The sequence below is a fragment of the Arctopsyche grandis genome, chromosome 9, assembly GCF_051622035.1.
Source record: "Arctopsyche grandis isolate Sample6627 chromosome 9, ASM5162203v2, whole genome shotgun sequence".
NCBI lineage: Eukaryota > Metazoa > Arthropoda > Insecta > Trichoptera > Hydropsychidae > Arctopsyche > Arctopsyche grandis.
The window spans coordinates 12335087-12347937 of NC_135363.1; the positions used below are offsets into that span (position 1 = coordinate 12335087).

The following is a 12851-nucleotide window of genomic DNA, read 5'->3' on the forward strand; positions in this document are numbered from 1 at the left end:
TACAATTTATCAATTCTAGTATCATATGCACAATTCACTTCAATGCTAGTATCATATCATATGTACATATAAACCGTTACCTTACTTAATATCTGATCCTGTGCACTGATATTAATCGCTTTAAACTTCAAAATACAAACGTACAACTACTATAGACCGGGTGAATTTCTTTTGTATATTTTGTACATTGTGCCACAGCATCTGACTTTTCCCATACAAATTTGACCCGCAATTGATGATTTTCTCGGAACGTGCTGGTTTCTGTCCGACCTTGTTTTAACATTGGCACTTTTATTTGCCGTTTCGGCCACTATATTATGTACCTATATGCACTTAAACCACGATGATGGTCACAACATTCTGACATGTTTATTATGCCGATGCCGAGTGGAAAAGGCACAACGTGAGCGCCGTTTTAAGGCTTTCACGGGTGGGCCCGTACGGGGTTACTGAATGCCAGGGAATTCGAACCCTCTCGACCGCAAAACGTGTCACTCGCCAATGTTCGAATATATATTATCTCCAATATATTGTATGTACATATGTGTGTGTGTATGTGTGTATGTACACTTTTCGTGAATGATTTAAGTACGGCGAGAAAAACGGTGTTGAGACTCGGAGCGTGCGGCGCCGTTTTAACCCTTTCGGTGACGGGCAACAGGTGTTTAATACACTCGGTTTTCGGTGGAATGATTTGCGAACTGAATATTTGATTTTGAGAGTCACGCGATAGTTTCAACTGTGTAGTGTTCAACTTACACAAAGTCGAATCGGTGTTTTGGAAACACTGTGCATAAAACTATCCGATGTTATTGTATAATTTGATCGTTAGCACCCACTTTCGTTTCAATCGCTCCAATTTTCAATGATAGAAATCGTGTATAGGTATAATTTGATTTGAATAATATAAATGTATGATCCAGCAACACCAATACTATGTTTGTACACATTTTGAATTCTGATATTATTCGCCAAATAATACCTTGTTTACAAGCTTTTTATTAGCTTCACTCTGTTAATTCAATGAAATTTCTGCCCGTCAAAAATTTATGATCTGATTTTCAACCACTTCCACTCTTCGGTCGCTTTAATGTTTTACCGACATACGGGGGGGTTAGGTAACATTGAAGTTGCTATTGATTCCAACATGAAGCTAATGGAGTTTAATCATTAAAGTTTATATCAGAATATTGTGTCATATCGAAGCGATGACAGCTAGCCATCCATACGCAGCTCTCTACTACCCATTTGCAACTCAATTAAACATTAAAGCTATTTTATTCACTATCATTTACTCTCATCTCAGTGGCATAACTACAATGACGCGGGGATGTGCGGTGCATGCGAGCACTTAGGGTCGAAAGGGCCTTCAGGAGGAAACTCCAAATGTTAATACATGCATTAAAAATCAAGGAAAATCAATTGACTAAATTAAAACAGTCAAAATTATTATATTGACGTCGGTATTTTTATTCAATACTATAAGAATAAATGTATAGTTAAATATAGGGTTAAAACGAGTATATTGAACCTATTAGCAAATTTATAACGCTTGTTTGCGTATAACTCGCCGAGTCGCACAAATATGTTCGAGAACAAACACTCGCATTTATTTCGGTGATACTTATTTACCGAAATTTAATTTAAATGTCATGTTGTTTGTACATACATGAAACGTATTTAAGGCCTTAATATGAGGGTAATATAATATCCTTAATATGTACATACATATGTACTTGCCATAGAATATTTAAATTGTATTCGTGATTTTCCATCTAAATCTCGACGTCTGCGACGTTTCAGATGAAACTCCTTTATAAAAAGTGGTCGATGCGCCGATGATTTATTCATAATTATTTGCTACAGTGGTGATTCCAGTGATTTGCGTGACACGAAGTGTCGAGAAGGTCACTTCCGGGAGTGGCAGGCTGAATTGGTGATGACGCCGGAAGCTGGCGGTCATCATCGTAACAACGACCGCAGTGCTAAAACACACAAAAACAATAAATAATGATAGGTATGCGATTGCACAACAGCCATTTTTGAAGGACACCGTTGCCAAACGCACTTGGCATTGGCTTTGACTTGTCAAAGGTTGACGACTTCTACGGGCGTTTTCTTCAAAGTGGTGCCGACACTATTAATGTTCTTGTCTCGGGGCTTGCAGATGCAACATAAATCACTCAAATCATTTAAATCGTCAATAATCTTAGTGCATCAACTTTGGACTCGCGTCATCCAATTCTAACATACCCGAGCGTTTTAATTATGACTCAATTTAAGTTCATGGTGAATTCAACTGAAAATAATTTATGCTGCATCTATATATAAAATGAGAACAAAAGTCAAATTTATTGTTAATCAATGTCAGTTATTATTGTTTATTGTAGTCTGTCACGAAGGAATTTCGCTTAATTATCAAAATTAAAATACTCATTGATCGATGGAATGTGCTTATCTTACATTGGTAAAGTTTATTTACGTTAAAAATGTACATTACACAATGTGTGGATTATTTATTTTTTAGATTCTTGATTAACATGTGATTTTAATTATTTACAAGCGACATAACGTCAATTTTGACGGGACGATCACTCTTTACATATTGTCATACATTTGCGGTCAAATTGACCGCAACTTGCGTCACATTCAGCTTAATCTTACCAAAGTTTCATTATATTTCGCCGGCTTCCGCATTAAAGGGTCACGAAAGTAGAGCAAATGATTAATCGTGTTAATTTCCGCATCTGAAGGTCAAAATCTGAAGAAAAAAATCCGTAGCGACGAAACGAAAGCGCGATCCCTTTTCTTCTGGCGTGAAAAAAAATCTCAAAATTCAAAATGTCGATGTTTGCGGTTACGTACACTTCGATTACATGATTTAACGACGATCACGTGACGAATGCACAAATCTGGGATGCATTTTTGCGAACCGATTCGTATTCTCGTCATCGTCGCGATGATGGGAAAAATGCACCGCGGCCGATGCAGCATTACCATAACGCCCCGTGAAAAATAAAATGGCGATTGTGCGAGATAAAAAGGAACACTTCTCGCAAAAGAGGAGGATTCTCCGTATGAATCTTATCCCGAGTGCATTTCAGTGTCATTGTTCCTCATAGTGTGACAATGGACGAAAAGGGACATTAACATGCGTCGCTCTCCATGTAGAACGTTGAATTTTTATGTAAATAAAAAGACAAGTGTCATCCATATAAATATGGACACTGAAAGATGCAGAGAGTGCATCGACTTTGTAAGGAGCAAAGGCATCCCTGAATATTATTTTCAAGATTTAAATTTCAAATATATGTAGTCTAAAAAATATTCTTTTGTTTATAAATATTTAATGTTTGTATCTATATACATATACATATGTACATATACATATATATAATTGCGTAAATTATATATAATTGGATTTAAAATGTATGCTTTTTATTTGGGTTAGATAGTTTTTGAAAAAGTGCATAAATGTGTTATGTATGCATGTAATACATTTATTGATATGTTTATATGCGCATGAAACAATATGATAGAACTGTCAAAAATTCAAATTTCACGATCCCCGTGCATAGTCCACTTTCGCGCAGGTCGTAAGAGCGAAATATACAGCCCTCGCGCGTTCGCAAAAGAATATTATGAAACACGCGTTAAAACAATACATTGAACTTTCTGAGTTCACCGCCAACAGTATTGAGATTCTTAAAAAATACAAAACAAACCGCTAACAGCACTCGAGCGTATTGTCCGTCGAATTTCACTATCGAAAAATTAATATTCCAAATTCCGTTGCGTACCCCGAATAAAAATAAAAAAAATAATGGCGTACGCTATCTCCGCGATCAGCAGGGCCTGTGCAAATTTTTCGGGTGTTTTGTATGTAAAGACAGGGCCATTGTTCGTGCATCAACACCGGAGCATGTCTCGTTCCCTCCCTCTTGCTCTTATTTATCTTGCTCACTTTCGGTTTCGAATGCATTGTGCTCGTCTTGCATCTCGCATGTTGCCTTCCCTTTTTTTTATTATTCATTATTATTATTTCCCGCGTTTATTCGTTTATTTCGCATCAGCGGGATTTGCTGTTCAGGCCGAGTGGCCATTGCCCGCACCTTGCACTCGGAATATAAACAAATCTCGCATTGTTGTTTAACCGTTTAGGCTTGTGTACACGATTTGCATTCACACGTGGTTCGAATTATTCCGACCGGCCATTAATAATCGATATTTCAACGGAAAATTTAACAAATTCTCAATTCACAAACAACCCCCACTCTTCCCCCGCTGAAACTGTTTAATAATTTCAGACGTGTATTGTTTGTGTTTATAATACTTGCCACATCAAAATTTTAATATTAATTGCGGACGACACGAACAACGAAGAGACTTAATAATATAAATTTACACTAACGTTTTCACCTTCATACAATTTACTTCCTTATCATTCAGACAGTCATCGATCGCCGATAATATTCGTAATATCGCATTAACACACAATCGCGATGTCAATTTAATTATAATAATTGTGATTTTTTAATCGGCGATATAATTGCTTAATCAAAATTGCCTCTGGATATTATTGAAATCCAAGATTCGGATAGAATTGACCTGTTTGAAATTCTCCACTGCCGATGGGTCGTAAAACAAGCATTCCGAAGTTAACATTAATAAATTCTGATGTATTTTTCATAAACTTGTTTATTGTTCTCAATAATTATTGATGACATGCGTGCCTCCTTTGTCGTCATTGCATCGACGCAAACCCGACTAAATATTCCATGTTGCATGTGTAACTGAAGAACAAAGACTTCCTATCAACGCAATATCAATCGTTTTTTAATCGATTTGGCACGTGATACTACGACGTGACGCTTTTTCTGAATTTCTAAAAAAAATTATGCTAATTCATATATATGTATAATACAAATACGACACATAAAATGTGTCAACAATCGGGAAAGCATGACAAACAAATGCATTCCCACAAAATATAATCTATACAGACATTTCTGCATTCTGTCGTTATTATTCTATCTTTGTAGTGTACAATAAAACACGTTATTTTTATGACTTTATAGCGTCGCCCGTAGTACGAATACCAATTTTAAATCGATTTCCCATCGTGGTAAGGGTTTCGGTGAAATTATTTCGATCAGGTAATGGGCGTAAAATGCTTTATTTACTACTTGTTCGAGCGGCAAACGTCAAACTTGACAACTTCCTGTCAAATTTAACATTCGACGTGTGGCGTGACATTTTAAATACATTTTTTTTTTCAAGATTCAGCTGATCGATTAAATAAATAAACCGATTATATTGATAATAGACAATACCCTACGATTCAACAAAAATGTTAGATTAATTATTATAAATTTAAAAAAGATATCAAAATTGGTGGGGGAACAGAAATTCGTCTGTCAAAAAAGTCAAAAAGCCACTTGAATTTAAGTTAAAAATAAATAAAAAAAAAACTATTTTTTAATATATTGATTACATAACTGCTACTAACTATCCACTTATATATTTTTTAATTTTAAAATTCAAATGAGCAACTATGAACTATAGACCAAATCAATTAGGTAAATATTATACGATGACCTTTGAATTTAAAAATCTATTAAATCAAATAAAATTGTAGCTGTAGTTTGACTGGACATATTCGATGAGTAAAATTCAAAGTTTATTGTCTGAAGGGATGAATATTTTTCGTCCGAATCCAAACACGGCAATCGGACATTTAAAATGGCGTCGACGTATCGATGGACGAATCGTCCCGCATGTTAATACGTCTTCATCTAGCTGTAATGGATCGTCACAGCCTTGTCAAGGCCTTCGTAGTAATTTCGTACGTGCCTAAAGTGTTTGTTGACATTCTTTCCTTTATTCGAGTGTTCGTACCGACACCAAAAATCATCAAAGTTCAGGAATAGATACACAGGAACACCTATTAATGACCACCGCAAATGATTCAAACGGTTGTCGCCGAGTAAAAAATATCCGATGAATCATTCAATCAGTTCGACAACCTTTAGGACTGTACACTTGTCTGGCTGAATGACAGACACAACATTCGAATATTATGTATTGTAATTAACTTCGGAATTGATGACTGAAGTCACCGCAAAAACGTCCCGATTCGGGATAACTTCCGTTCCCATGATCGGCGATGACTTTACCATGTGATTGTTTATAATAAAACAATTATTCTCATACATTTGCTGAAGTAGTACCCATAATATGGTTTGTAACTGTAATGGATTATCAATTCAATTACGATAACTTTTAGATAGTTATCAACTGTTAATAAAAATAATAAATTAAAATATGAGTCATTCGTTTAGGTCTTTACCAAGTTATCTATCATACATCCGTTGAAAGAAATTATCAAACATATGCCAATATAGACAGCTCATCTGTTTTTTTTTTATCTAAGAACGTGATTCATTTACTAGGCGTACTGTGATTCAGCATCAAGGAAATGCCTGCATTAATCGACAATACGATTTTCATATATATTATTTTTACGTGCTATTACCAACAGCTGTTGACTACTTAACGCACCTTAACAAATATTGACTGTGTTTTTTTCTTTCCTTTTAGATGTACCTGTCACAATTTGGTTACCTAAATCCTAACGTTCGCAATCCGTCAAGTGGAGCATTAATGGATGCAGATGCCTTGGTCAAAGCTATCTCAGAATTTCAAAGTTTCGCTGGTGTTAATGTGACAGGTTTGTGTTTAAGAAATATATGAGACAAATATTTATATTGAACAAAAAATAAAATGTGAAGGAGGTGGGATATTGATGAAATGAATTGGACACACTCATTCGACACTAATCCATCAAGTGAGATTCGTGTAGTTGCCACCGTATAATAGATCGATAGTCAATAATTATGCTAATGGTGTCGGAAGGAAGGGCCATGCACGCTCGTGGTAACCATCAATGGTGACCTTGTGAAAGTGCAGCATTTAATAGGATAATTGTTGCTGCTCGTCGACATTTACATGAAACTGGTTGAATTGTGTATTGATGATAATTTTTTTTTGTTTTGTTTTATACAATAGTGTGTAATTTTTTTATTACACTTATTTCTTATCACGTTTTTATGATTCATCAATATTTTAATAGGAGTTTTTGAATATTAGCTCAACATAGAGTCATTTTTTTTATGAAATTGTGATTTAAATTAATTTTATCTATGATAAAAATAGTAGATATGTATATCCAACTTAGCAAAGATTATATATATATACAAATATTAAATACTATCTATTAGTTGCTAAGGACTTATTATAAACGACTTAATATGTACAACCCATTATGAATAAATTAAATTATCGTAATAATTTATGTAACAAAGTCAAAAGTTTCCACATATATGTATATACGTATCTTAATTATTATCTTATTCTTTGGGATATATATATATATATATATATATATATATATATATATATATATATATATATATATATATGTATATGTATATATATATATATATATATATATATATATATATATATATATATATATATATATATATATATATATATATATCTATATATATATATATATATATATATATATATATATATATATATATATATAGTGTTTTAAGTAAAGTAGATATAGGTAGCGATCACAGATTAGTCCGTGCCAAGATGGCCATTAATATAAATTGCGAACGTAGGAAATTAATAAAAGGATGCAGTAACTCTCCAGATTTCGCTCAACTAAGGTCTAGGAAAAAGGAATTCGAACTCGAACTTGGAAATCGATACGGGAAATTAAACCCAGAAGCAGACATCGAGGAATTGAACACTGTAATTAGTTCGGTTCTAACCTCAACAGGTAAGAAATTAGGTGGATTCAGGAAACAGATTAAATTAAGCAAAATTTCAGCGGAAACAAAAAACCTAATTAAGCATAAAAGGAATTTAGATAGGGATAATAATAAGCAAGAATACAATCTAGTAAATAAGGAAATTAAGAAGAGAATAGTCAGGGATGTCAGGGATTTTAATAGCAAGCTAATAGAAAATACCATTAAGAATAACCGTAGCCTGAAAAAGTGCAAACAGGATCTTTTCTTAGGCAAAAACCAAATGATCGCAATCAGATCAGAGAGCGGAGTAATAATTAGGAATAGAGAAGAAATCATAGACAGAGTTTACACGTTCTATGCAAAACTATACGAGAACGACAACGGCCAATTCCCCACTCTGGAATCGATACACGGCCAAAGGGTTCCTGCAGTATTGCCTAGCGAAGTAGAGGCCGCGCTAAAAACTGCAAAGAATGGTAAAACCCCAGGGGAAGATAATATTCCCATTGACTTACTAAAATGTGGCGGCCCCCCCCTAATTAATATCTTAGCTAGGCTTTTCAGCAAATGCATCCAGAACCAAGCTATACCAGAAGGATGGAATAACGCAACTATCATTTTAATACACAAAAAAGGCGACAAAAGCGATATCAAGAACTACCGACCCATTAGTCTACTTTCAGCGGTCTACAAGCTCTTCACGAAGGTTATTACAGAAAGGCTGAAGAATATCCTCGACGAGAACCAACCTATAGAGCAGGCAGGGTTTAGGGCAAATTTCAGCACAATGGACCACCTCCAAGTAGTTGGCGAACTAATCGAGCGCGCCAACGAATATCAACGGCCATTGTGCCTAGGTTTCGTCGATTATGAGAAAGCCTTCGATACAGTTAGTCATAATGCAGTACTTAACGCTCTAAAAACACAGGGAGTGCCGGAACCCTATGTGGGACTGTTAGCTGCAATATATAAGAATGCCACAGCTTCGGTTAAAATTTTTTCAGGTACAGATAGATTTAGCATAGGAAAAGGAGTAAGACAAGGAGATACAATCTCGCCCAAGTTATTCAATGCGGTGCTTGAGGGAGTTTTCAGGAAATTGGATTGGGATACAGCCGGAGTAAGCATCAATGGTCGCTTTTTGAGTCACCTTCGGTTCGCAGACGATATAGTTTTAGTAGCTCGTGATTCAGCTGACCTACTTATCAGACTAACACAGCTGGATAGGGAAAGTAGAAAAGTAGGATTAAAAATTAACGTAGATAAGACTAAACTAATGTTCAATAGTTATTGCATGCCTGATAGCATCCCCTTAGATGATAAACCAGTAGAAGTAGTAAATAGTTATTTATATTTAGGTCAAATAATTGACATGTCTGGTAGTAAAAATGAAGAGATAAAGAGACGTATGAAATTAGGGTGGAGTGCATTTGGACGGATGAATGCTGTTTTTAAATCAAAAATGCCACTCTGCCTGAAGAAAAGGATCTTTGATCAATGCGTTTTGCCAGTGATGACGTATGGATGTGAAACTTGGACACTGAACGCCAAGATGCAAAATAAAATCCAATGCACTCAAAGAAGTATGGAACGCTGTATGCTTGGCATAACGAGGAAAGACAGGAAGCGGAACACGTGGGTGAGAAATATGACAAGGGTAGTGGACATAGTGAATAGAGTGAAGAGATTGAAATGGCAATGGGCGGGTCACGTAGCTAGGAGGATGGACGACAGGTGGACAAAAGAAGTGCTTGAATGGTACCCGAGAGAAGGCAAAAGAGTAAAAGGAAGACCGCAAGGAAGATGGGTGAACGAAATTAGGAAAATGTGCGGAATGAGATGGATGAGTGTTGCGCAAAACAGAGACGAGTGGAAGCGTGTTGGAGAGGCCTTCATCCAGCAGTGGATGGCGAATGGCTGTAAATGATGATGATGATGATGATATATATATATATATATATATATATATATATATATATGTATGTATTATATGTTCTGAAAAATCATAAAAACATAAGATTTCTGTAGCAAAAACATATTATAATATAAATTTGTTCAATTATACAAACATACATATGTTCGTAGATATGTATATTTAAGTAAATTAAAACTAGGCTTTTTCTTTTGCAGTTCATAAAAATAATTTATTTAAAGACTTTTTAAATGCAAACAATTGTATAAAAAAAATCAATATAGTATAATTTAATCAAAATACAAAATATAATTATTTACAGGTTCTTTGGATCAAGAAACAACTGAGCTTATGGCATTGCCTCGTTGCGGGGTGAAAGATAAAGTTGGATTTGGATCCTCTTCAAGATCGAAAAGATACGCTCTTCAAGGTATAAAATAAATTTTATTTCATTCATATATAAAATAATTTAATTTAATAACTTCATGCCTATGAAATGTTAATTAATGAAAAAGTTTGTAAAATTTAAATAACACATAAATAAATATCTCATTTATCAGGATCAAGATGGCGTGTGAAAAATTTGAAATACAAAATATCTAAATATCCCCGCCTTTTGACCAAACAAGAAGTCGATGATGTCGTATCTAAAGCTTTCAATGTGTGGAGCGGATACACCGACTTGACTTTCACTCATATGAGAACGGGCCAGGTTCACATTGAAATTAGGTAAACATTGTCTTAGTTGCTTTGATTGTAATTGTGATATTAGTCCTCTATTTTTTATATATATATAATTTTTGTATTATTTTGTATTAGATTCGAAAAAGGTGAACACGGTGATGGTGATCCATTTGATGGACCAGGAGGCACTTTAGCTCACGCTTACTTCCCTGTGAGTACTTTTTTTTGTGATATTTCTTTTATATTGAATATTAATCGAGATTTTTTTTTAAATTTATGTATGTATGTTACATAAAATCACGTGGTTTCAATTTAATTTATTCGGCTCAACATAGCTACGTTGACATACGTACAAATAGGCCATTACCACGGAATATAAAGGGTTACCTACCAACTATTGTGTATGTGTTTCCTGTCATTATGTTTTGTCCACTGACATGCGAAATCCACAAAATAAAAATATAATTTTTTATTCAATTCTTTTCGATAGTCAGCAAATTTGACAAATATTCACATGAAGTAGTTACTGTGCATATAATACTATAAATTACAGTTGAATTGCTGTGTGGCAATTTTGATTTCTCTTTGACATTTCATCACTGTATATATATGTATGTATGTACATCTAAAGATTTTAAAACTCTCCAAATAAAATGAAATTAATTTATTTTATAGGTTTATGGTGGTGATGCACATTTTGACGATGCTGAACAATGGAGTGTTAATTCATACCGTGGTACAAACCTCTTCCAAGTTGCAGCTCACGAGTTCGGACACTCACTCGGTCTTAGTCACAGTGATGTGAAATCAGCACTTATGGCTCCATTCTACCGGGGATTTGATCCCTCTTTCCAACTAGACAGTGATGACATTCAAGGAATTCAGGTACTGCATTCACAATTTTAACATATTTATACACATATGTATACTTATGAAGTAGACAATTTTATTAACGTATTTTTTTTATGTTTAGGCTTTATATGGTAGAAAGTCGGATTTTCCCTCAGGTGGCCCGGGAAATCCGGTTCCAAATTTTCCCGCAAAAAGCCCTGGTACGGAAGATGAGAGACTGTGTAAAGATTCAAAAATAGACACACTTTTCAATAGTGCTGAAGGAGTTACCTATGCTTTCAAAGGTAAACTTTTTAAAAAATACATTGCAAAGATCACAAGTGAGATTGGATTGTAAGTTTAATTTTGATTTCAGGTGATTATTATTATAAGTTGACTGAAGATGGAGTTGCACCAGGATATCCACGATTGATTTCAAAGACTTGGTTGAGCTTACCGGGACACATTGATGCTGCCTTTACGTATAAAAATGGAAAAACATATTTCTTCAAAGGATCTAAATACTGGAGATTCGAAGGAACCAGGTTGGATGGAGAATATCCTAAAGACATCAGCGATGGTAATTTACATGTATTTAAATATATTCACAGCACATAAAGTTTTTTTACTTTAATACAAGTCGTTCATTATTACGGTGACAAAATCATCCTTCAATTTATAAAATGAATACTAGATTAAATATTTTGGTTTCTATCTAGTTTCATACAATAAATTAACTCTTAACTGTTAATTTCAGGTTTCACTGGAATTCCTGACAATGTTGACGCCGCTCTTGTGTGGTCCGGAAATGGTAAAATTTACTTCTACAAAGGATCCAAGTTTTGGAGATTCGATCCTGCCCAAAGGCCTCCAGTGAAGAGTACTTATCCTAAACCTTTATCCAACTGGGAAGGAGTTCCTGATCATATTGATGCTGCTTTACATTACACTAACGGTTATACATATTTCTTCAAAGACGGAGCATATTACAGATTTAATGATAGAACATTCAGTGTAAGCATATTTATTTGAATTCGATCGATTTAAATATTATCGCATGTTTTGAAAATATGTTTATATTATACATTTATTGTTAACAGGTAGATGCAGCTGATCCAGCATTCCCCCGTTCCAGCGGATTTTGGTGGTTTGGTTGTAAATCAGCACCATCAGGGACGATCGGAGGTTTGTCCTCACAAAAAGCTTATCCATCGCCAGATGAAGATTCTGACATTACAGATATTGTCTTCGATGCAGGTGGGATTGATTGGGATTCTTTTATGTCAACATTGATCGCTAATTTTTCATAAATGCCAAATTTCCATTATCCTTTCATGTTCTAATTTAGTTGTTTATATTTTTTACATCTTGTTTGTTTGGTATGAATGTTAAATTTTGTGTATGTTATTTTATTTGTTTGTTAATTGTTAATTGTGAAATATATATATGTTTATATCAAATTAAATAATTTTATAAGTTAACCAAAAACTTTAAATATTTGATACAAATTTGTGGAGGAAAATTTTATCTAATAATTGTAATCGGAGCTAGTTCAGGGAATCGCAACAACTAAAATCAAATTAGTACATTTTTTT

At 34.3% G+C, this 12851-nt stretch overlaps 1 protein-coding gene across 3 annotated transcripts in view; it reads left to right on the top strand.

Moving 5' to 3' along the window:
- Mmp1 (Matrix metalloproteinase 1) overlaps nucleotides 1–12851 on the top strand; it is a 29437-nt gene that overhangs the window by 13218 nt on the left and 3368 nt on the right. For all 3 annotated transcript variants that reach the window (XR_013261059.1, XM_077439078.1, XM_077439076.1), the window contains exons 3-11: nucleotides 6601–6730; nucleotides 10064–10171; nucleotides 10302–10470; nucleotides 10561–10636; nucleotides 11101–11310; nucleotides 11399–11561; nucleotides 11633–11836; nucleotides 12014–12270; nucleotides 12357–12513. Coding sequence is in view for 2 of the 3 variants with exons in the window: in XM_077439078.1 (XP_077295204.1) it covers nucleotides 6601–6730; nucleotides 10064–10171; nucleotides 10302–10470; nucleotides 10561–10636; nucleotides 11101–11310; nucleotides 11399–11561; nucleotides 11633–11836; nucleotides 12014–12270; nucleotides 12357–12513 (1474 nt within the window). In the remaining variant the exon portion in view is untranslated. The remainder of the gene's footprint in view (nucleotides 1–6600; nucleotides 6731–10063; nucleotides 10172–10301; nucleotides 10471–10560; nucleotides 10637–11100; nucleotides 11311–11398; nucleotides 11562–11632; nucleotides 11837–12013; nucleotides 12271–12356; nucleotides 12514–12851) is intronic.